Source organism: Asterias amurensis, chromosome 17, assembly GCF_032118995.1.
Source record: "Asterias amurensis chromosome 17, ASM3211899v1".
Lineage (NCBI taxonomy): Eukaryota > Metazoa > Echinodermata > Asteroidea > Forcipulatida > Asteriidae > Asterias > Asterias amurensis.
In genome coordinates this window covers 10,007,496-10,033,927 of record NC_092664.1, presented here as the reverse complement: position 1 = coordinate 10,033,927, position 26,432 = coordinate 10,007,496, and the positions used below count along the sequence as shown (strand labels likewise).

At 38.1% G+C, this 26,432-nt stretch overlaps 2 protein-coding genes across 2 annotated transcripts in view; both read left to right on the top strand.

Moving 5' to 3' along the window:
- The window catches only part of LOC139949922 (gamma-aminobutyric acid type B receptor subunit 2-like), a 45,774-nt gene that overhangs the window by 8,696 nt on the left and 10,646 nt on the right, over positions 1–26,432 (top strand). Inside the window, exons 2-8 of the mRNA XM_071948498.1 lie at positions 6,215–6,355; positions 15,453–15,623; positions 16,020–16,121; positions 20,850–20,964; positions 23,232–23,380; positions 24,091–24,244; positions 25,527–25,621. Of these exons, the coding sequence (XP_071804599.1) occupies positions 6,215–6,355; positions 15,453–15,623; positions 16,020–16,121; positions 20,850–20,964; positions 23,232–23,380; positions 24,091–24,244; positions 25,527–25,621 (927 nt within the window). The remainder of the gene's footprint in view (positions 1–6,214; positions 6,356–15,452; positions 15,624–16,019; positions 16,122–20,849; positions 20,965–23,231; positions 23,381–24,090; positions 24,245–25,526; positions 25,622–26,432) is intronic.
- On the top strand, positions 9,487–14,409 carry LOC139950071 (integrase/recombinase xerD homolog). The gene is made up of 2 exons (XM_071948704.1): positions 9,487–10,267; positions 13,194–14,409. The coding sequence occupies exons 1-2, from the start codon at positions 10,006–10,008 to the stop codon at positions 14,183–14,185; spliced, it is 1,254 nt and encodes a 417-aa protein (XP_071804805.1). The 5' UTR covers positions 9,487–10,005; the 3' UTR covers positions 14,186–14,409.

Below are 26,432 nucleotides of genomic sequence, written 5' to 3'. Positions count from 1 at the left end.
TAGGCCTTCGCCCAATTCGCTACAAACCGATATCAATGGATTAAAGGGAGTTGATGGTTAATTCATATGCTGCATGTTATCCGCCATCGGTATGCTTCAAGAGCCCGCTGTGCAATCAATGGACCCCCACATGCAACTGCTCCCTACTGTACTTATTTTGCACCCTGCATTTGAAAGTTGGGCACCACCCAGTTCTATTGAAGATGATGTCCCTCCTAACCTACTCAATGCCCCATCCCTGTTATGTATGGAATACCCTGAATATTGACTAGAGTTTGCCAAGTTGTACACTAAACTACTAGGCTTACTTATTCCTGATTGGCCTGACTGACACAAGCTCTGACTAACTTTCATATTAAACAGCAAGCTGCCAGAAAAATTATGATTGTCCGCCCTTTCTTGTCCTTGTGTACCTGTACTCATGCTTTGAGAATGTTGGTCCGTTATACCCCGAGTTACGTGTAAAGGTCATGAAATATCCTGACTATTAATCTGTGGGATGTTCGCAATTATTGGCCCTTTATACATACTAGATGTTTGAAACCTTTCCGTATTCACGGTACTCGTGTTACCTACTAGCGTTACTGTTGGGGCTGTACTTGCCCCAGCATTAGGTCTGAAAATGTAGCGACTCACCCGATTTGCCCGGCTAGTAAGCCATCGGCTTCACCACTCTCTGTAGCCGCCCATCTTCGCCCTCCTCATCAGGTATCACTTGGATTTCTTCAATGCGGTTCCCACTTCCAGCGAGTTGCCAAGAAGGTACCGAATTTTGCGAAACTATACAATCTATCTTAACTCCTCGGTGGCAGAATATTCAATGACGGTTCCCAGAAAGACAAGCACCCTTTCCCCAAATGCATTGCTTTGGTTGGTTGAAAAGAACAATGGAACCACGTCTGAATGCGCCCTGACAATCCCAATCGCTTATAGCCCCGACTGTGCAACCTGACTATAATTATGCATATTTCCTGGTGTTAAATCGGTTTACTGCGTTACGCATTAAACCCTATTATTATAAAATGCATATGGTTAGAAAGATGATGTAAAAGTAGAATACAATGATCTACACAAATATGCCTCGAAATTGCGTGGTTTTCTTTTTACCTCGTCCAATAACACGGTCGGCCATTTATGGGAGTCAAAATTTTGACCCCCATAAATGGCCGACCGTGATAGTTCGCGATGTAAAAAGAAAACCGTGCAATTTTGAGAGATACTTGTGTGGATCATTATATTCTACTTTTAAAACATCTTTCTAACCATATACATTTCATAACAAACGGTTTCAAACGCTTTTAATAGACCAACTCGACCAATCCAAGGCAACGTGTTCCTTTAAGTAAGAAAGGACAATTTGTTGCGCACCTTGCAGTTTTACAGCGTGAGCACATATCAATATTTAAACTATTGCTAAATTTTTGATAACTCAGTAGATTTGACTTACTCCAATTGCCCTGAAGTGCTGCATCGCTTGAAAAAGAAAGTTATCAGTTCCATTGCTGTAGAATGAGAGAAAATTTTGTGATCTACTTATTTTTCAATTGGAAAAGGAAAAGTCTCTACCTCATGTTTAAAAGGGTTTAAAGGCAGTGGACACTATTGGTAATTACTCAAAATAATTATTAGCATAAATCCTTTCTTATTGACGAGGTATGGGGAGAGGTTGATGGTATAAAACATTGTGAGAAACGGCTCCCTCTGAAGTGCCATAGTTTTCGAGAAAGAAGTAATTTTCCACGAGTTTGATTTCAAGACCTCAGATTTAGAAATTGAGGTCTCGTCATCTAAACGCACACAATTTTGTGTGACAAAGGCGTTTTTTTCTTTCATTATTATCTCGCAAGTTCGATGACCGATTGAGCTCAAATTTTCACAGGTTTGTTATTCTATGCATATGTTGAGATACACTAACTGTGAAGGCTAGTCTTTGACAATTACCAATAGTGTCCATTGCCTTTAAAATGCCAGTGCGTTTGGTACCATTCAAGGGCATGCTTTTGTCAACACTCAAAGACTTCTGACTACGTTACATTTCAGTGTATAATTTGTATATTGTTTTTGCTTTACAGATAACGTTTAGTTCACTCCTGGGCCCAATTTCATGGTTCTGCTTACCGTAAGCAACGAATCGGCGCTTATACGGAAGCAGGGAATTCCTTGCTTAAGCCAAGCGTAATTCAGGGGTTAGCGGGGAATTTTGGCTTCTGCGCTTTGCGTACGTTAGGTAACTATATGACGCTTACACAGCTAGCGCAGATTTGTTTTTCTTCTTTTTATTCCCATGACGCAATACAGCTAGCGCAGATTTGGTTTTCTTCTTTTTATTCCCATGACGCAATATTTACAAATTGGTATGTAAGAGTAAAATATGAAATACTACTATACACCTACTCTTAATGGTATTGTTTGCGTTAACGCCATGTAATGATAATCTCTAACAGAGTCGGGGTGGTTCTGAAAAGAACCTCGACGTTTCAACTCGACGTTTCGATCAGTATATTATGCTCTGATCTTCCTCTATAGCATCGGAAAAAGTATCTTCGGAATTTTTGTTTTTGTTTTGTTATGATATAGATCGAATGTTATGCACAATGTTGTTGCTGACTTACAAATAATGTTGCGGTAACTTTCAGCTCTTCTGACATTTAAAGGAGCACATTGACTTTAAACTCTCGAACTTTTGCTTTCGGAAATTGCTCATTATCACTTATAAACTAATGAGTTATTACGAAGATCCTGTAATTAACTATTTTTGATTATGATAACAATGAATGCAATGTCACAGTCAACCTTTCAAATAGTTTCTTTTAGGAATTCGCTGCCAGTCCATTAGCACGAATTTATCCTTCATTGTTATACATGTATAGACATTAGGTATGGGTAAACAAACGAGACAAATGAACTTCGAATAACTTTATCACAGTGCTGTCTTTGACAGCCTTCAACAGTTTACAAATATATTGTTGTCAAAATAGTTTTCTCCGATTTTATCCCTCATAAAGACATAAGGTTTGGGCAACAAAGTAAACAAATGAACCGCAAATAAATTTGTCTTTATGCTGGCCTCGACAACATTTAGCATTATACAAACTTCTATTGTCAGAACAGTTGTGTCCATATTTAAGCTGCTCGGAAATAATGCTAGAAAACAATCAAGGAGCAAAATACGTTGCCTTTAAATCTCACAAAGCTTTGCTTTTTGAAGGACTTATCACAACCCTTTTTTAAGCTTGTTCACGCACAAAACATTCTCCAATGATTTTTTTTTTTGTATTTATTTTCGATTTATTAACTATTATTGTCTGAAGTAATTTCAACCCATTGTTTTTCTCGAACACCGTGATTAGGTCACGCTAAACTGTATATATATATAAACATGTATGTATTTCGTTTTTATTTGTATGTTCTTTGTATTTCCTCCCTTAGCTCATTGTACCTGTTATATAGAAGCAGTATTTATTTATTTAGTTATCTATTTATTGGAGCTTGTTTTATTGATGTATGTTGTTGCTGATGATTTTTTGTGAAATAAACGGAGTAATAATAACACATCAAGAGAAAAAAAAGTGAGTAATAGTACATAACATTATTTCATCTGGTCACTGAAAATACACCAACGGAACACACCGTAAAAGCCTATGCCAGAACTTGGTTCGGCAACATAGCAGCCCCTGTTCTGTAATTTAAAAACAATTACCACACGATTTCATGGGCCATTGACGAGAATCTACTATTATTTTGACAAGTCTTTCCAACCATTAATGACTTCATAACTGACGCTTTTTACCGACACAAGGCGCTCAATCCGAAAACAACTTTTAATACAGTGAGCAAACACAACAACCGTGAAACTCCAAGACATCTTTCAATAATGACATATTGACGATAATATTTTCAGAAAACAACTATCAAATTACAAATTAAATCGGCCTTCAAACACTACTCTCCGACAGCATTAAGTATTAATCGTCAGGTTCTACTGAAAGCTGTTGACAACGTTAGATGGTATTACCGGGGACAATGGAGAGGGCTTAAAGGCTTTTGATGCCTTTTGTAGATCAGTTATTATTTTTTGCAGTGAGATGAATCCCTATTACTGGGAAAGAAGATTTAGAGCTTATGTAACATAATCAGGCTGTAGAAGTTTCAGCTTTAATAGTCTGCAAGTTTGAAAGAAAAAGTGTAAAGGCCCGGTCACACAGGTCCCCGATAACGAAAACGACAACAATAACGATACAACTGCACGCACTCGATTGGTTGAATGAGCGTGGGCGTATTCTGCGTGCAGCAATTCAACCTATTGCGAGCGTTATCGTGTTCGTTCTCGTTATCGGGGCCTGTGTGACCAGGGTTCGATTTCAAAAAGTGTTAGGAGATATACATATTGCATGGATAGTCCTATGTTAGGATGAGTAACTGGTCCTAACTCGAGATAAGACTAGTCCTAACTCTTTGTGTAACCCACCCCGGGCCTTAAAGCAGAGAGCAATGCTTTCAGGAGCGTCTCCTGAGACGAAATTTAGTCCCGTGACATTTATTTACTCATTCAGAAAACTACAGCAACTTTAGTAGCGAGTAATTTTCAAAGGGAATCTTTCCACAATCATTATTACTCAAACTGTGTAAGTTAAAGGTAAATATGTGGACATTGTAATTTTTTCGTACGAAAAAATCCCAAACCATTTTAAATGAACATTTCTAAATTGGTTTTGCTAACAAAACAGTTGCTGGCAGGAAGCACCATATAGTGAAAACCCGAACTCACATTGCATGACATCGATGCAAAAGAAAATACATAAATAAAACGCTCACTGATGAGCGATAAACTCCAAACACGAAATTAGATTGTTTATTTCTCATCAAATATGACATTTCAGACAGAAATATTTCAAGGGATGTTTGTACTATCGTTACTAGTGGACCGTGTAAGTTTGATGTAAGTCTGTGGTATTGACGATTTGTTTTCTTACCAATTCTGTAACGTTCCTATAAAGGGTATATATGTACTTTTTCCCAACAAAAAAACACAACTTCCACAGATTAATATTAAACTTACTCAGTTTGGAGATTATGATAGTAGAAAGCTTCCCTTGAAATTTACTTTCTAAGGTGCTGTAGTTTTTGAGAAATGAGTAAAAGTAATAATTTCCGTCTCAGTTTTAGCATGTAAAAACAGATTTTAATCATAGCTAACTGGTTAAAACCAGTTATGCTATGGTTTTGGTATAATATCATAACTGGTTAATGGGATTTTACATGCTCAAATAATTTTGGTCTCATGAGACCAAAATTATTTTGTGACTTGTTTTACTCATTTCTCAAAACTACACAACCTTAGTTAGTAATATTCGGAGGGAAGCTTTCCACTATCATTATCTTCAAGCCCTGTAAGTTTAATGAAAATCTGTGGACATTTTGAAAAAGTACCCGAATTCTTTAAGTGGTAATCTGATATACACGTCTGACTGACCACAAGAGTCCTCAAGCTCCACCGGAGCAATCCACAACTATAGGCGACGTTTTTGTAAACGGGTATTATCGGGGGAAAGTGAGAGGGCTTATGGTTTTGAGTCTATACGTGTTGTAGGACACTTGACTTACTTGATCCTACACGGTTTGAAGATAATGATGGTAAAAAGCTTCCCTCGAAATGTTACTTGCGAAGGTGCTGTTTTTGAGAAATTGGTAAAACAACTAACGAAAAATAATGTATCAGGAAACGAACATTATCTTAGCGTGAACAGTGTTTACGCAACTCTCCTGAAAACATTGCTCTGTGTTTTTTCATTTTTTTTAAAAACAAACTTGACCAAAAGGAAGCTGAAACATACACAGGTAAATTCAATACATATAACTTCATTCACAGTTAATAGGGATAGGGGTCACTATGGCAATATTTGCTGTGAAACCAACGTGAAATCTCAGTGAAGTGCAGGATTTTGGCTGAAAGTCAAAAAAATCTTGAGAAAATAAATTCTCAGCATCCAGACCATTCACTGTGACATTTCTAACTTCAACGTGATTTCAGGTTTAATGCTCCCCGTCTAAGCCCACGGTTTCAATGAAACAATATGATTTTTGCTCCGTTTTCAAGACGAAGATTTTCATAGTGTCATGGCCAAAAACAAAACCTTTTTAAAATCAAGCGCTTATAATTGAACTGCGATTTTGACTGACGTTTCGTTTCTATCTGTCATTAAAACTGTCTTAGTGTGACGGCGGAAAGGCTACAGACGTCATGTACGAGGAGTTATACAACCGCTCAACGCATAAGATAATGATCATAGGAGGTGGTTGCTCAGTTTGCTCAGAGGCGACTGCACAGGCATCGCATCACTGGAATCTCATACAGGTTTGACATTTCAAATCTCATAATCAGTTTTATTATTAAGTGTTGATATCTTTCTGGTCACAAACCCCTCACGACCTCCACTAATCCCCGTAGACGATAGACCCAAATGGCCTGGCTGATATACGAGACAATCAGGCAAATGCACGCCTTTCGTTGATGGAGAATCGTCAACTTTAAGGGACTTCCAATTAAAGGGAACGTTGCCTTTTCTTTGAAAAGCGTTTGAAACCGTTTGTTATACAAAACGCATGGTTATAGAAAAATGTTTTAAAGGCAGTGGACACTATTGGTAATTGTTAAAGATTAGCCTTCACAGTTGGTGTATCTCAACATATGCATAAAATAACTAACCTGTGAAAATTTGAGCTCAATCGGTCATCAAAGTTGCGAGATAATAATGAAAGAAAAAACACCCTAGTCACACGAGGTTGTGTGCGTTTAGATGGTTGATTTCGAGACCTCAAGTTCTAAATCTGAGGTCTTGAAATCAAATTTGTTGAAAATGATTTCTTTCACGAAAACTATGGCACTTCAGAGGGAGCCGTTTCTCATCATACCATGTTTTATGCTAATAATTATTTTGAGTAATTACCAATAGTGTCCACTGCCTTTAAAAGTAGAATACAACGATCCACACAAACGTTCTTCGAAATTGTGTGGTTTTACACTTTCTTAAGTTTTGAGCACCATCCCAATCAGACCCTTCCGAGCCCATCCATGAACGTCGCAAAGAAGATCGAAAAGTTTCACAAGAAAAAACACTTCTTGATGCACAAAAGTTCTGGCATAGTGTTCAGCAACTCACCTTCTTACATTTTGTTGTCTTCTGTATGATATTTGTCTGTTGTTTTTCTGTCAATAGGTTAAGGCACAAAAGCCTCGGCTTCAACTAAACCTTATTGTTGCTCGGCTTCAACTAATCCTTAGTGTTGCCCTATACTTACTGCTTATTTATAACTATCGTGTACTACTGTTCAACACAAAACATTGTGAATTATCAAATGTTCTCTCATCTTAATACCAATATGGAAAGGTTTGCGGTAACACCATGTAATGACTATCTCTAATGAGTTGGGGTGGTTCTGAAAAGAACCTTTGGATTCAACTCGACGTTTCGATCAGTATGCTCTGATCGTCTTCTGGAGACAGCAGAAGACCAGAAGACGATCAGAGCACACTGGACGAAACGTCGAGGTTCTTTTCAGAACCACCCCGACTCTGTTAGAGATTATCATTACATGGCGTTAACGCAAACAATACCATTAAGAGTAGGTGTATAGTAGAATTTCATATTGTACTCTTATGCTACCCTTTCACTGTGGCGATTTTTTTTTGCGAATGTGAATATTTGAAATTCGCGGTGAAATAATTTATAAAATTGAATAATTTTATGGAGATATGATGTGAAGGTGCAGAGAAACGTGTGGGGCGGACAAAGGTTCTGTCAGATTGAGCAAACTGTGAGCGGCCGTGGATTTTCACGTGGAAGCCACATTTGTAGAACACGCTTAATGAGGTAGCAGCAGGGTGATACCGAGCCAGGTGTTCCGATGACGAGGCCATGTCAAGCCCAATTATAGTTGCAGTGCTTCATTTACTACTCTCAAGTAATGCAGAACGAAGCAAGGGTACCATGCGAATGATGGTAAAAGTGTAGCTTATTCGAGCAAAAAAAAAAAAAAGTCGGCTTAGTTCTGTAAGGTCAATTGTTACAATTACAAAACCGAATGATCAAAAGGTCATTACACTCAGAAAACAAATGGTAAAAAGATGTTATGTAAAAAAAGTTGTGTAAGAAACTACCTAAATTAAGTAAAACACGGCCAAAAATATGTACTGATTTGTAGTGTAAAAAAAATCTATACATGTTTTGAGAGTAAGTATTGCAGTTAACCAAAGTTATGTAAGATTTACCGAAGTAAAGAGAAACTTTACATGGCATTGGTAGGTCTTACTAGGAACTGTAAAAAGAATCCGGTGTTTACATGCAAGTTATGTTTTTTGTTTTTCCCCTCGTGTGCGCACGCACGTCTGCGTGACAAGTTGCTAACGTCTCAGTCCATGCAGTCATGTCGTTCGTGCTCGTCGAGCAAAAGTAACAAGAATGGAGATTTTTGCTCCTAGGTGGACGTATTAAAAGGTGAGTTTCTCAAAAGTTGTTACGATCTACAGTCATATCTACTGATGTGTGTCGTATTATTATTTGTTAGTTTTTACAACCATTCTGACCTACATGTTTGCCATAAACTTGAAGATGTATACAGCGCTATAGTGCTGATATAGCAAAACAACATGTTGCAACACGTTACAACACATGCCCATTTTATAGCGCTGCAGACATCTTCAAGTTTATGACAAAAATGTAGGCCGAAATGGTTGTAAAAACTAACAAATAATAATACGACACACATCAGTCTGTGTATATGACTGCAGATCGCAATTGTTTTTGAGAAACTCACCTTTCATTACGTCCATCAAGGAGCAAAATCCCCATGCTTGTAACTTTTGCTCGACGAGCACGAACAGGCAGTAAGGCCTTACTCAAACGTTCAGACGGGAAAAGGGTACAACGGTAAAAATATGTAATTGTGTACGACTACACACAATCCAAGTAAACATTTTACCTAAACAAACAGTAAAATAATAATAATTACACAGCTATAAGGTAAATTAAAGTTTTAACCCATACAAAGGGTAACGCGGAATAGTTTTACATGTCATAAAAGTGTAAGGTTTACACAATCAATGTGTAATATTTTACATATCTAGCGTTTACTTAAAATTTAGGTAAATATGTTTACTCCTAAACGAAGTAAGTTTGTAAGTATTTGTTTTGTAAGTTTTACCCTGCAACGAACTGGTAAAAGTTTACCTAACTGTTAGCAGGTTCACCCCCTGCCTCTAAAACATGGTTTTTTTTACACAACTTGTGTAAATATTATTCTGAGTGTACAAGCACATTTTGTAAATACTATTGGAAAGTTAATTTTCTTTTCGTTATTGCACGACAGGTGCAGCACGCTCGTTAGAGCGTGCCATGATTACGTAAGGTTTCCTTTCACATTCTCCCTTAAAACGGGGCGTTTTCAGCTTAGCAATCACTCTCGGTAGAGCAACTTACCTCGCTACACACTCAATCGTCCGTTCTTTATGCTCTAATCTTATAATACCGTACACAACAAATTAGAAGATGAATCCTGAGGCTTCGAATGAAGACATACTTTTGGCAATACAAACCTTGTCAAGCAGTATAGACACCAAAGTGGAGTCTGCAATCAAGAAACAACGGACATCAGCTGAAATTGAGTATGAATTTAAGAGCATCGGAAACAAAGACCAGTTTCGACATACTGAAAAACTCAATGCTCTGGTAGAATCGGCCATTGCATCAATAAAAGTTGGAGACCTTAACTCCGGATTGGGTCTACTTAGTTCAGTTATAGAGCTGAATAAACAACGCCAGAAGCTTATCAAGGTTGCAGATAGATCTACACAAGGCTGGGCAACCGTTAAAGAATACATCACGGACGAGTTGGCAGATGACTCCGGAGACGAAAAAAGACTGAAAAAGGCCGAAAAGTCTGCTGCATCCAAAAAGGCCGAGCTCAAGAAATCTAAGGTGAAGCCCACTCGTCCTTCCCAGTTCAGCCATGGAGCCCCATCTCGTGCTCCTTATTCTTTTCGTCCTTTCGCCCCCAGTCATTTCAGCAGCCCATACCGACCAGAGAGTCGCACCTGCTTCCAGTGCGGCATTACTGGACACGTCCGGACCAGTTGCCCTTCCCTACGTGCACTACGACAACCACGAAGACTGCAAACTCCAGCCACCGGACTCTCAGACACATCCGGCCATTAGAAACTGGGAATCGGCTGAAGGCGATTTACCCGGTCACATGCCCACAGGCGTAAAAGGTAAATTTAAACCTTGTATTTCATTCTGGAGAAATGTTCTCAAAGCAAGCCCCTTTGTATTAGATGTTATAGAAACAGGTTATAAGATTCCGTTTTATTTAGAACCACCACCCATTGTTTTGAAAAACAATAAGTCCAGCCTAAACCACGCCCAGTTTGTTGAGACCGCCATTTCCGAATTGATCACAAAAAGATGCATTGTAGAATTAGACTCGCCGCCATATTGCTGTAACCCTTTAACCGTTGCAGAAGGTAAAAAGCTGCGCTTGGTTTTAGATTTGCGGCATCCGAACCATTTCATTTGGAAATCAAAGTTCAAGTACGAAGACCTCGCCCATATCGCTCCAGCACTTGACAGTAACCAGGTGTATTTTTCTTTCGACCTTGAATCTGGATATCACCACGTAGAAATATTTCCGCCACATCAAAAATACTTGGGTTTTTCCTGGCATCATTGCGATAACCATGTTAGATATTACATGTTTACTGCCCTTCCATTTGGATTAAGCAGCGCATGCCACCTTTTTACTAAGCTAACAAGGCCGCTAGTGTATTTTTGGCGCTCTCAGGGTATTATTTCTTTCATGTACATTGACGACGGTCTTATAATTTCATCAGACCATGCTTCAGCGCAAAGTAGCAAAAATATAGTGCGAAATACCATCAACAATAGCGGCTTTGTTCCTAGTAAAACAAAATGCATATGGGAACCCACCGAAGAAATACAATACTTGGGTCTCATCATTGATTCCAGGAATTTGCTGTTTCGCATACACAGAAGAAACTGTACAAACTTCTGTCAACGATCTCTGCAATTTTTACGGCACACAAAGCCAACAATTGTGTACCAGTTAAACAGCTGGCATGTTTCACGGGTCAAGTGATCTCGATGTCCCTAGCATTGGGCCCCATTGCTAGATTAATGACTCGTGACTCATATAGATCAATCGAATCAAGTGATTCCTGGAATCAATCGATAAAGTTACGCAACGACACTGTAGCTGAACTCGAATTCTGGGCCCAAAACATCGTTTCTCTTAACGGCTTTTCCATCAGACTCAGGCTTGTCCCATCTATGACCATTTATTCAGATGCCAGTGATGTAGGTTACGGCGGATATGTTGAAAACCAACCAAATCTCAAGATTCAAGGAAACTGGTCACAATCAGAAAAACGTAAAAGCTCAACTTGGCGCGAACTAGCAGCGGTCCTTAACTTACTCTTAGAACTTCAACACGTGGTTTCCCACAAAACTATCAAATGGTGTACTGACAATTCAAACGTGCCAAAGATAATCACGCGTGGTAGTGTCAAACCCGATCTACATAACATTGCATTGTCAATATATACTTTGTCTAAGAAACACGATTTCATCCTAATTCCTGAGTGGTTACCTAGAAATGAGAACAAACTCGCTGATAAGATAAGCAAATTTAAAGATTTTGATGATTGGGCAATTGATTCTGTGTCATTCAATCTCATAGACAATCTTTGGGGACCCCACTCAATAGATCGCTTTGCCTCACCTCACAACGCAAAACTCCCCAGGTTCAACGCTAGATTTTGGTGCAAAGCGGTATGCGGCGTAGATGCCTTTTGCCAAAGCTGGACATCTGAAAACAACTATTTCTGTCCCCCCGTGTCCCTTATTATACAAGTCATTAAACGCATTGTTGCGGTCAAAGCAACAGGCACTCTAGTAATCCCAAAATGGACAACATCAGCATTTTGGCCCTTCGTCTGCCCAGACGGCATACACCTAGACTATTCAATTGTAGATTGGAAAGTATTGCAAACGTCATTCAGCCCTTCATCATTGGGTAAGAGCACAGTTTTCCGAAATAATCCCAATTTTTCATGCTTAGCTTTGAGATACGATTTTTCACAATCGTTCAGATCTTCGAACATGGGGTTTTGTCTTTCTCCTCTCGGCATCTGCCCTGAATGTGCCGTTCACGCATAAAAAAAAAAAAAAAAAAAAAAAAACTTATATTTTCATATAAACAGTCGGTCAAAAATTGTTGACGAAGCGACGATTGCGTATGATTGAAAGATATGATTGTATATAACAATGCAGTTGATTGCAATTGGGCTAATTGTAGCCGATGCCGATTTGTGTGCATCACCGTAATGGATGGTTTTTTATAACCAGTATGGGAATCACCTTCGATTTTTCCTCAGATGATATTATTGCATGCATGCCTTTTTGCTTTACCCTTTCTTTGGCGTTCTCTAAATACTATGCGAGGCGAGCAGCTCCGCCATTACAATGTTCACCAAAACATTACGTTTGTGTTGTTTTTCTTTGTCTATTCTTTAACTTTACATGAGGTAAATTTAGAAAAGAAAATAATTTTCTAACGTAAGAATGGAGTAAGAAAGTTAATTTTCTTTTCGTTATTGCACGACAGGTGCAGCACGCTCGTTAGAGCGTGCCATGATTACGTAAGGTTTCCTTTCACATTCTCCCTTAAAACGGGGCGTTTTCAGCTTAGCAATCACTCTCGGTAGAGCAACTTACCTCGCTTCCCACCGCAACCCGCCCTATCAAAAAAAAAAAAAAAAAAAAAAAAAAAAATGCTCGGAGAAAGGATAGCGCGACCTACGTCCAACATCCTGGTCGCGTCCACGGTTCCTCCACAAGTTGGGGGTTTTACGTGGCCACTGAGCGCTGATAACTCAGCCTGGTGTTGGACGCCGAGCTTTTGTTGCACGTTTTTCAGTAGCAACACCAAATTAAGTGCATATTACACGCACTTGCTTCTATATATTCTGAAACGACAGATAATTTTCCTTATCTCTGAATTTTTGCAGACCGGCTAATTTAGCCATGAATTAGCAATTATTGCATATACATATATATAGCTTTTAGGCTATGGTACGGAGCACAACTTTTGCTGCTCTCTTTTTACTTTGTCTGTTTCAGATAGATGGTTGGCACTCTCTCATTCAGCAACTGACCCGGAACTAAAGCAACTTGCCCTTGGAGCCCTACCAAAACTATTAATGTCATCAAGAGCACACTCAACAACGATAAAATACAGCAATAGTTGGAAACGATGGGAATCATGGGCTTCATCCAAGACCGGCGTCAAATCATTTCCCGTCAACCCAACAGATTTCGCCCTATATTTGTCTTCATTTTATTCATCCGGTCATAAAACGGCAGCAGATTCTGCAGCAGCTGCTGTTGCCTGGGCACATAGCTTGGCTGGATTACCGTCACCTACAAACGATCCATTGGTCAAAACAACCATACAAGGCTACAAGAGACTCACAGCCTCTACCCCAAATCGGAAGGAACCGGTAACACCTGAAATCATGGCAAAACTTTATAATGCTCACGGTCAACCTAGTGCAGCATTAGGCGATTTACGCATCCTATTCGTATGCTTTGTCTGTTACGCAGGTTTCCTTCGTTTCAACGACATCAGTAATGTAAGACGAACGGACTGTAGTATACTCAGTGACAGTCTCGTCATACATTTATGCAAGTCAAAAACTGATCAATACCGCCAGGGCAATAATATAACAATTGCAAGAACATTTCAGCCAACCTGTCCAGTTGTAATCACAGAACGATATTTCCAAGCAATGGGCGATCCTGACACTTCTCCTCTACCGGTACTTCGCAGAATGACACGTTCCAAAACCGGTCTCGTTCCTACTACTCATGGGTTAAGCTACACCAGAACCAGAGAGATTGTACTAGAAGCCCTCCGACCATTCGTTCCAGATATTCACAAGTTCGGACTCCATAGCCTGAGGTCAGGCGGTGCATCCGCAGCTTCAAAGGCCCTACTCCCATCTCACTTAATATCCATGCACGGAAGATGGAAAACCGAAAAGGCCAGAAATGCATACATAAAAACTGATCCGCAAACACGTTTGCTCCCCTCATCTGTACTTGGAATTTGAAATTGAATTTAATGAGATTATGTGAATAATTGGCTAGTTAAGCCGACGAGAATAATGATGAAATTTAAATTAAATGAGTTGAATTAAGTATGTGAATGTCATGAATAAATACTATGCGAGGCGAGCAGCTCCGCCATTACAATGTTCACCAAAACATTACGTTTGTGTTGTTTTTCTTTGTCTATTCTTTAACTTTACATGAGGTAAATTTAGAAAAGAAAATAATTTTCTAACGTAAGAATGGAGTAAGAAATTAAATCTATAAACACCGTCTCGAAAATTATAGGCTGTTTTGGGTAGGCCCCCCTACTTAAATTTTGTCTGCTCAGAACCATAAGGTCAATAATGCAATAATGCAATGTGTAATTTTTTTATTTTTTCCCCTTTTTTTCAAGTTGTCTTCCCGTGAGTTACAGGTAAATAGACTTAAACGATCAAAATGCAGTCTTCTAAACGATTGTTTGGGCAAAACCAGTCCTCATTATTATAAGTAAAACATTCAATTTTTGGACAGCACAAATAATTCATTTTGCAAGTGTGTTGATGTCAAAGTACAGATTTGACTAGAATAATGAGTTCTAACCATTACACGAGAGGTTAACTCATAAATAAATAAAACAGCAGATAAGCTCATGCATGCTTTTGTAATTGTGTTATCTTGATTACTGCAATAGTCTCATCTATGGATTGCCCGACTCAAAGCTCCGAAACTCCAAATCATTTAAAACTCAGCAGCTCGTCTCAGCACCCGGTTAAGAAAACGCGATTCAATTACTCCAATTAATTCAATTTTATTGGTCCTACCATAGAGGAAATGGTTTTGCAATCTCTCCATTCTCGCATCATCTTAAACATTTTCATACAAATATTTAAATGCAGTCATGGAAGTGGAACATTTTCTGAAAAATCTACTCACTCCGTATACTCCTACTACAAGCCTCCGTTCTGCTAACAAAGACACCCTTATGATCCATAATATTGCCACCAAAACATAATGATTTCAGTTTATAATGTTCAACTTGCTGCACCACATTGTAACAATCTCCCTCTACACATCAAACCAGCTACCACCAACTCACTTTTCAGGAATCAGTCTCTAAACATTACATTTTTATGCTCGATTCATCGTATACGAATGCTCTTTTGTTCATCTGAGCGCTTAGAGACTTTCATTTGGATAGTGTTATGCGTTATGCAGTTGTTATTCTTACTGTTCAATAAATCACGACAAATCAGCAAAACATGTGTTTGTTTCCTCCCCACAAAGGTGTCTTACTCGTCGAGCTCACCGACGCTTTCCAACCGTAAGCTTTTCCCGCGATTCTTTCGACTGCTCTCCCCCGAATCTGTGTACAACATCGTCAAGCTAGCCATGTGCCGCGAGTTCAAGTGGATGAAAGTTGCTACACTGCATGAATCGGTGACTTTGTTCTCACAGGTTTGTACACAATACAAAAATAATTAAAACCATAAACAAATACAGAACAAATAACTATTTCAAGAATAATTGCAAATGCCAAACTTTTTTCAACATTTTTCAATCTGAAAACAATTTCTGCATGGAAGGCTTTTCTCGGATTACATAATTCAAAGTATGAATAATTATATACAATAATACATGATTACAACGACCGAACGGTTCCGAAAAACAAATGTAGACTTTGCTCACAACTTATTTGATGATTCCCCCTAACAATCAGTCATCGACCAAAAAAACATTTATTAAGCGCCAAAATCAACAAAAAGGCACTGACAAAAACATATACAATAGTTGAGCATAAAAGGTATACACTGCATCACTGTGTCGGCTGAATGCTATGATTTTCTACGACAGGCCATGACTGACTTCCACACAGAAGCAAGGAAACTTGGAATCGAAATCCTCGGCGCAGAAAGCTTCGTTGGTGATCCTAAATCACAAGTTGACAATATCAAGGTAACTCAATTGTTCTCAGCTATCTTTCCCTTCTCCTTTTCCACACAGATATCCCTTTTTTAGCGGCCTCAATCACTAAATAATTACTAACTTGTGCTACCTCTTCCCACCCTTGATCTTGTCCTTTGTGTTTCCATCATCTTTTGGTCAAACCAGCTTCTTCCCTCCACCCTTTTTGTGTGTCTCTCTGTTCTATTTGTTGAGTTAACGTTTACTATTGCTTGCTTCATACAGCTCGTACATCAATAAAAAGATATGGGAAATGATTTCAAAAAGCATGCCCCTGATAAGCACGTTTTCATTGGCCCTACTTCTTCCATCGTGAGGTCTGCGGGACGCCCGCTGCCTTTCGCAAAATGGTGCTCAATTATATGAGAAGGAACAACTCACGCGGCGTTAAGTAATGCGCACATACATTACTTTGCCTATAAAGAGCAGTAAATTTTGTATAAAAAAAAACGGAATAAAAAAGGGTACAACGACATTCTCTGCAACTTAAAAAATAAAAAACACCCAAGCAGTCTTCGTTTTAAGCCTATAACGAATAGCGGGTAAAGTGTAGCCTCAGTTGTGTGCTTTCAGATACTTGATTTCGATACCTCAAGTTCTAAATCTGAGGTCTCGAAATCAAACTCGTGGAAATTTGTTTTACTACTAAGAAAACTATACGTTACTGGTACTCACAATGTTTTATAATCAACAGCTCCCCATTACTCGTAATCAAGAAAGATTTTATGATATTTATTACTTTGAGTAATTACCAATATTTTCCACTGCCTTTAACATTACATCCACACTTTAAAATTCGTTAAAAAAATGTACTGAGGTGTAACGAGTACAATCCATAGAGTGAATTTACCCTTTTGACGTGTAATACAGTAACGCCATAAGTATGTTGACAATCAGCACACAAAGTGATGACGTCATCAAAAATAATCCCGAGCTGACCATACATGCCTGTTTTCCATTGGATCCTATAGAGACTTGAAATACGCACATACCCACATGCAAATTCGTTGGTGACTTTTGCCAGTAAGATGTTTATTCCATATGCTGGAAAATAATACAATTTGAGAAATGATTATTACATAGAAAGGAATAACAATCAAAAGCACATTATAGGTATAGAACATTCATACAATCCTTCAGCAAGCAATGCGCGTTGCTGTTTGTACTAAGGGAGTCAATTTACTTGTGTACTTGTTTTTTCTCAAGCTTCAATCTGTGTTATTTTCTTAAGGCATTTATACTATTATGCGCCTTTGTATAAGGCTGGTCCTGGAGAGAGTGCAAATTCTATAAGTTCAATAAACTAATTATAAATTATTATAATAGAACAGCGACGCGAGCTTGCCTTATAGTTCCTTAATTATGTGATATTTCACTGGACGGTACCCGAAAACATAACCGCGAGCGCCCCTGAAGCAATGAAAACATGTTTTTAGTACATCTCTACAAAATATTTTCTAGCAGGGGTCTGCAAATATCAGCATGATTCAATCTCCGTTGGCCAGCAGTAGTCAGTAATACTTTTCAAATTAACTTTACAGTTTATGCAAACCTCTTATTGGTAAATTGTTTAAAGGACTCTCGGGCTGTTGCATTCGAACAGCAGATAAGGCTGAACAAACTTCCACAGAGAAGTGAAATTGCTCCTGTTTGGTTGCTTTGATATGTTATTAGACTATGCAGTAAAAAAGTTAAACAACTATTTGCTTAAAAGTAAAACTATTATTTGCTAAACATCGGGGATAAACAATTATTAACTTCTTTTCCCAAACACACCAATGTGTGTTAGCACAGGATACTCAGTTTCTGACCCTAGAAAAAAAAAAAAAAAACCAAAAAAAAAAAAAAAACATATATTTCAGACAGGGATTTTCATCTGGGCCCAATTTCATAGAGCTGCTTAAGCACAACATTTTGCTTAAGCAAAAAATTCATTGCATAGTAAAATCAGATTACCGGCCAAGACTCCACTCAATCGTTATGCTAAGTAAACAACAGCTAAATACTAGTCTTAAGCAATGTATATGGCATGACATTTTGGCAAGTAACATGTGTAAAATAAGCGAGCTATTTTCGTGCTTAAGCAAATCTTTTGTTTAAAGCAGCTCTATGAAATTGGCCCCTGGGGGAATGACTGATTCTTTTAGTGGGGTTTTCAGAATTTAAATGACCGACTTTTGTTTCGATATGAACAACCACGTACGTTCGTCTACGCACGGAACCTATAAATGGCAAGGTTTATATCGTCTTGTGCTGCCAATGACGCAAGATACGATTAGTTATGTGTGAGCTGAGGTCCTAGTCAACAGGGTACTCTGCTAGACAGATTGAACTGTCTTTAAAGCAGTGGACACTATTGGTAAGTGTCAAAGACCATGCAGTATTCTCACATGGTGTGACCCAAAATATGCATAAAATAACAAACATATGAACAGTTGAATTCAATTGGTCATCGAAGTTGCAAGAAAATATTGAAAGAAAAAAACACCCTCTGTGTGCTTTCAAATTTATAATAAAAAGCTTCAGGCCTGCACCTTTTAACATTTGAGTGAGAAATTACCCTTTTCTTAAAAAACTATTCATTACTTCAGAGGGGCCCGTTTCTCACAATGTTTACACTATTGTTTTTCTTTGCTCGTTACCAAGTTAGTTCTCATGCTAACAACTATTTTGAGTCTTAACCAATAGTGTCCGGTGTCTTTAAGTACGCATGAAGCCCGTACCCTCAATAACATAACGAGGTCACCGTTTGCTCCTGTCGAAAGAGTCGGAATATTGGGAACGATTCGTCCGTGTTAAAATTGCGATCGTTCGGAATTGAATTACAGTCAGGGGGGAAAGGTTGCGGAACAAACCAGATTATTCTGTGTGCGTTGATATTCCTTATACCGTCTCACAGAAAACCCTGTAAGGAGAGCTAATGGTTGGCACTTGTTTTATTATGTGGCGCCTTAATTTATAATTTTAAATAACCGACTTTTGAAAAGCCTGATTTCATGATGGCTGGTAATATTGGTAATCTGAATGCTGTTGTTTTTGATAGCGCGGTTTTTTTGTTTGTTCCAAGATTTGATTTTATTGCATCCCGTAAGGCCCGGGCCGACTTCACAAAGATCTCAAATTGATCGTAACTTCAAATCAATCATAGTTGCTAAGTAAAGTGTGATGACACAATACAAATCTCTATGGTGATACTGGAAATTTGTCTTGCGATGAATTTTATTGCTTTGTGAAATCGGCCCCGGTCACACAGGCATCCGATAACGAAAACGAAAACGAGAACGATCAAAAATGCTCGCCCTCGATTGGTTGAATGAGCGTGGGCGTATTCTGCGTGGAAAATTTCATCCAATCGAGGGCGTGCATTTTTATCGTTCTTGATTTCGTTTTCGTGTTCGTGGCCTGCGTGACCGGGCCTTATATGTTAAACGGCACAACATATAACCACACTGTGAAAAGAGTCCTTACACTTTAAAATTATTTATACCAAAAACAGGTGTTTGCAATTTTCTGTAAGTTAAGAAACCATTACTTGCTCGTTTTTATCAGTGAGTTGTTACATTGAAGCGAGTAATGCACTAAAGCGGTGTTATGTAATGACACCAATATGCGTGTTGTAATCAGTAATCGGTAAAAAATAGTGTTAAATATAAACCAATAATACTCCATAAAACTGTGTTTTGTAATCTGTTCTTCAAAACATAATAATATTATGCGCTTTTTAGTAAGCTCTTATACAAAGCAACGAATTTTACTTAATTGCGAATTTTGTAATTAGTTTATCAGAACTCCATGATGCTCGTTGTAGTTAGCCAGTTGTTAAAGCATTGTAACGAATAATACTCAAAAACCTGTGTTTTGTAAACACAAGAACAGATGTTCTTTAAAACACAATTACGCGCGTAGCAATTTATAGTCAGATATCCCATTGAAAGATAATAGTCTGAAACTGTGTTGTGTATACACAAAACGAGATGTTCTTCAAAACACAATTTTGCGCGTTGTGGGCCTCTTCTGTAAAGCTGTTCCATCCTACTAGAAACAAATAATACCTTAAGAACTTTTGTTGCTATCTGTTGTTAGTAACCCAGCGCTATGAATGGGGAAAAGGAACTTGTTAGCTGTATGATTTTTTTTTTTTTTTTTTTGTGGGGGGGGGGGGAGGGGTTGATAGGTTGGTAATAATTTGTTTTGTTCCGTCATTATTTTGGATTTCCTATTAATTATCCCACTTGCTGTCCCCACCGCTTTGCCTGACTTGGGGAAGTTTTATTTTGTTGTGATTTCAGGTAAGTTGGGTCAGTGGTTCAACTTTTATTCTAGCACTGCGTCATTTATGTGGGGGGGGGGGGGGGGTCAAGTATTACTATTTAATATATTAAGGTTTACGGTAACGCCGTGTAATTTTAATCTGTAATTGATTTTTGTTATGCAAGCTCGCCACAAACAAGGCAAAAAGCCACTCTTGGCGAAGAAGAAAAATTCATGAATGTGAAAAGAACAATCAGGGGAGCTGAATGTAGTGATTGGCAGTCCTCTTAAAACAATGTAGTTGTGGTTCTAAAAAGGAACATAGCTTTCAACTCGACGTTTCGAACAGTATGCTCTGATCGTGTTTTTCTGGGGAATGCTGACGTCGATTTCACAAAGAGTTAGGACTCGTCATATCTCTCTTTTTTTGCTTTTTTTTTTAAAGAGTTTTTCTAAAACTTATTACAGAAACTCGGAGCCCGGATCATTATTGGAGGGTTCTATACGGACAAGGCAAGGAAGGTATTCTGCGAAGCTTATCACCAACAAATGTTCGGTGCAAAGTACGTCTGGATCGTCCCAGGTAATGTTGTGAGGCTTTTGGTCTTAAAGGCAGTGGACACTATTGGTAATTACCCAAAATAGTTATTAGCATAAAATCTTACTTGGTGACGAGTAATGGGGAGAGGTTGATGGTATAAAACAATGTGAGAAACGGCTCCCTCTGAAGTGGCATAGTTTTCGAGAAATAAGTCATTTTCCACGAATTTGATTTCGAGACCTCAAGTTTAGAATTTGAGGTCTTGAAATCAAGCATCTAAACGCACACAACTTCATGTGACAATGTTTTTACTCTTTCATGAATATATCTCGCAACTTCGACGACCGATTGTGCTCAAATTTTCACAGGTTTGTTATTTTATGCATATGTTGAGATACACCAAGTGAGAAGACTGGTCTTTGACAATTACCAATACTGTCTTTAAAGGAACATAACATATTGTACTTTTGCTTACAAAAAGCAGCTAACTGTGTTAGCACTTTATATGTAATCCACCTTCATACATAAACTGACCATTTTTGTTTCTTCTTTACTGCGAACCTGTTGAAGTTTAAGATCGATCGGCCTTATGGGTCATGAGAAAATATGATTTTTTTTTTTACAAACACGGCTATATTTGGTTTCGATTTGCTTTGTGTCGTACCAAAACCATTTTAAAAAACAAAAGCCTACATAATGATCTATAACAATGACAAATTATAAAAACTATATAGCGTACAAACAATGAAGACAAAATACAACATAGAATACAATAGATTGGTAGAGGCAACCTAATGGTAATACTAAAATGATGACAGTGCTCATTACTGTGTGTGATAAACCACACACACGACATAGCAAACTTGCGGCTTAATCCTTGCATAAGTCACAACAAACAACAGGGATACATGCTGCGTGAGATATGAACTAACTATGACGTAACCACCATCTGGCTTACTCGTTGCGTAAATTAGGACAGATTAATAACAAGCAATATTTCAAGCACGTAAACACAATATCCCTTATCTGGGCCCCAATCTGTCTCCCTTTTCTGAAACAACAAGTTACGTTTTTTCTTTTTTTTTTCTTTTTTCGAGAGTCCTTAGCAATTAATTATTTCAGAAAGCAGTGTTTCATACTGAATCTCGTAATCAGAGGAATTTTTTTTATTCATAATGTGATTTTTGTAATCACTCTCAATCATTTATAATAGGACTAACACTCAAGGCTTGAGTTAGAAAATGTAAACATGCCTTACTACCTATATCTTACTTAAAGTGAAGGTACACTATTGGTAACTTTCAAAGACCAGTCTTCTCACTTAGTGTATCCCAACATAAGCATAAAATAACAAGCCTGTGAACATTTGAGCTAAACTGGTCATCGAAGTTGTGAGAAAATGATGAGAGAAAAAAAGCACCCTTATTGGACGAACTTGTCGGCTTTCAGAAATAAATAAAAGAGTTCTAGCTAGAAGTACTTTATTATATTATTAAGAAATTACCTCTTTCTCAAAATCTAGGCTACTTCAGAGGGAGCCGTTTCTGACAATGTTTTATTCTATCAACAGCCCTCCAATGCTCGTTACAAAGTCAGTTTTTAAGTTAATATTTATTTTGAGTAATTACCAAACGTGTACCTTCCCTTTAAAACCGTCTTTGAAATATTACTGTCATCTCTGAAGATTATGGCTCCAGATATTATCCACAGAAATTCCATGGTCAGAAGGAGAACTGGATCATAATGATCTTGTTTGTGTGTTTTTCAGTGTTGTCTAGTGCACTTTTGTTGGAATAGTGATTACAATTCTAATTTGTATGAAAAGCCTACACTGTTTGATTCCAGTATGGATTTAAGATTGCAATTGGGCTTACAGTGGCTCCTGCTAGATTTAAGTCAACTCCAATGGGAGATATGTTATTCAGTCAGGAAAAAAACAAAATTTGTTTTCCACGATGGATAAAAATTATTTTAAAAAAAAGGGAGGTGCATCCTGGAGTCTTGTAAAAAAAACAATTCCCTTAGGCTAGGGAGTGTTGCTTTTACTGGACCTAATTGTTGCCATTGTTCAATTAAAGTTCACTTTTCTATCAATTTTGTAAAATAGTAATACATGTACTGTACATTTTTGGTTAAAACATTGTGTTATATTCTTTGATTTATGGCAGCATTGGAATATAAAGACACTTGAACCCGCAACGCAAAGTTGTTACAAAATATTCACAGTTTGAGGGAAATTCTTGAACCCTCCAAAGGAGAGCATAAAATATAGGACAAATATCATTTCAAGTTGGTGTTTAATTGTTTAGGTTGGTACGAGTCGAACTGGTGGAAGGTTGCAGATGACTCAATCGACTGTACTGAGAAGGAAATGGAGGGCGCCACCAACGGCCTTTTTGGTTACATCTTCGAAAGTTCACCGTCAGAGGCGAACAGGAGACCGTCAGTCTCGGGTTTGGTAAGAAACTATGGTACACACTATAGTACAGGAATATTTACACAACATAAGAAACAAATACATAAGTAACTGAAAAATATCTCATGCTGATGATGACTAGAGCAAGCTAGTCGAAACGTTGAGCCGATAAAGATCTCACTTCCCGCGAGGGAGTGAAGTTAGAGCAATAATCTATAACCTTTAGCAGTAGTCACAACCGATTTTCTACCTTCCACCCAGGTAGTAGTTAAAAAGCAGGGGTCGATTTCACAAAGAGTTAGGACTCGCCTTATCTCGAGTTAGGACGAGTAACTCGTCCTAACTTAGAATTAATCTTAAGGTCTGCATGCTACAGTGCAGGGTTGGGACTCGTCTTAATTCCTAAGATTAGTCTTAAGTTAGGAAGAGTTTTGTGAAATCGACGGCAGGACTGTTCTTTTCAGAAAGAAGTCTTCCCGAAAATCGATATATCCTCCCTGTAGTAGAGTAAAGGAAGACAGTTCTATAAGAACAAACTGTACCTGGCAAGTAGATACACACATGGTGTTACCGCAAACAAAATATATATCGATAGCACCATGCAATGCCTCAAGTTCCATATAACATACAAAGAATTCCAGAACAATTGTCAAGATTTAAGCCGGAATATTCAGAAGATGGGGAGACCGCCAACATAAGGTTTTATACTATTTTATTATAAAATGAAAACATACATTGTGCTTTCTTCTAAGACGTCTAGCGAGTTGATCGAAAGATACCAAGATCTGACTGGACACGAAGACATTGCATCCTTGATTGGTTATAACCGTATTACATCCAGCTATGATATCATGTGGATGGCAGCACTAGCTCTTCATGCCACACATGAGATACTCCAAGAATTAGGTACGTAATGCTCAAAGGTATGTGCGGCACCATAATGTAGCCCGAGCCCTAAATGTAGCCTGACCTAAAAGTAGCCCCAAACATGTAAATAAATGTAGCCCGGACCTAAATGTAGCCCCAAACATGTACCTAAATGTAGACCGGACCTAAATGTAACCCCAATCATGTACCTAAATGTAGCCCGGACCTAAATGTAGAGGGTATATTATGTTCACAGGTCAATTTAGCTTTTATGTGTAATACTCGAATTCTCACGGGAAAAAAAATCATTTTGGGGTCAGGCCGACCTGGAAGCTGGTGAAAATAGCTGATTTTTACTACAATGTTGATCCAGTTTGACCTGTTCATTTTACTCTTACACAAGTACTTTTTCAAGAAAATCTTCTCATTTGCAATACACATGACTATTGTGTAAAACAGCTGATGGCTGATATTTGTGACTTGTAGTAAAGGTTTCGAAATAAATAAATAAATAAATAAATAAAATAGATACATAAAGGCGTTATTTTGCCATTTCCGCGTAACATTGATCGAGGAATGTATTACACAAACTGTAGCTTTTAAGTAACGATAAAGCTCATAAAAACAAGTCATTGTTAGGCTAAGCCTGAAATTTGCCAACATTGGACTTCGACTTCATTGGACTTCTATATTCTGTGTTTATATTGACATGGATTCCGCGTCATAATAAAAACAGCCATTGGTCACACGTGACCAGGATAAGAACTCACTATTTTGGGACAATGTTCCGAGTAGATCTCTCTTTTCATGTTAAAATACGTAAGCACAAACTTATTAGTTTTGAAATCACTAGTGAGTTTGATGAATGTTTGAGAGATTGCCCTATAATCAACTTACATTATTATAATTGACCACAACATTAAACTCGTCATTTCATATGTAGCTACCTTTAAGTTTTTACCTAAAGCAAAGGGCAGAATCGAAAAATCAATTTTACTCACGACTGATCAATGCAATCAACAACTCTATGAGGAAATTGCAAACTGTAAGAAACTACTCACGGTTGTAGAATTAACGAGGAAATAGACGAGAAAAGCATACATTTTTATTGTATTGGGGCCTCGTCTTGTAATGTTTTTTGAAAACATTCATATTTTTTTGAGCAATCATTCTAAAGTACACGCTGCATAATGTGCATAATGGAAGGTTAATTGTCATTATTGAAATTTAATCAATGTAATAGACATAAAATTGATTTGAACTATAAACCATGTAATGCACACGTCACGTCAAATAATTATGTTTCAATCAATAATTTCAGACCCGCCAAAGTCGATTGCAGATTTCGCTTATGACAGAGAGACGGTTGAGATTCTGTTTGACGTAATAAGCAACATGACGTTTGAGGGCGTTTCGGTAAGTGGAGTCTGATGTTTGAATGGGCTGCTTCGTTAAGTAGTGTGGCGTTTTATTATAGTGTTGCTTTGTATGTTGCCTGCTGTTGCTTCCTCTGATTGTTTGCTTTTTGTTTGTTTCTTGGTCTGTTTGTCGGGATGTTGGGTGCTTGTTTGTTTTTTGGGGGTTGTTGATGTGTTTGTTTCTTTTCTTGTTTGTTTATTTGTCTCATATAGATGCTTTCTCGTGTTTTTTTTGTGGTTTTTGTTTTGCTTCTTTCTTTCTCTGTTTGTTTCTTTGTTTGATGGGGTGTTGGGTTGGTTTCGTCTCCTTATGTCTGTTTGTTAGTTTTTTTGCTTGTTTTTACGCAAATGTGCCACTTATAGCCTAAACCAAAAGCCAGCAACACTTGTAAACAAATTACAAACTAGTTCGTGAAGACTGGACACAAATTACCTTCAAGCGATTGGAGTAAAAACGAATTTTCGTAAGTGCCACCTCTGGGTTTTTTTCCGAGTGCATTTTATTGTAGTTTTCAGAACAGCTATTCATTCGGGAATTTTACAGGGCATTTTTTTTTGTGTTCGCTGCCCGTGCCATGAAAAGGCGAGCAATCTCTTGGGGGTACACATCGGGGTACAGTTGTTGTAACTATTGGTTGTCAACTAGCAGTGTGCCCCCCAAGCGACCGTTTTCTACTTGGGCTGAGTGCTTGCTATGGCCTCATTTCCTTAACAGGCGCAATATTTCTAATGCAGCTGTTTATATTTTCAAGAGCAACCTTATAAGAGCATCGTTGTATTCCCAGAACAACGATTATTTCTTTGTCTAG

Excerpts from the sequence above, each read along its gene's own strand:
- LOC139950071 (XM_071948704.1), top strand. The coding sequence starts at position 10,006 with ATGGAGCCCCATCTCGTGCTCCTTATTCTTTTCGTCCTTTCGCCCCCA. Across the intron at positions 10,268-13,193 it reads CATGCCCACAGGCGTAAAAG|ATAGATGGTTGGCACTCTCT; the intron begins GTAAATTTAAAC and ends TGTCTGTTTCAG.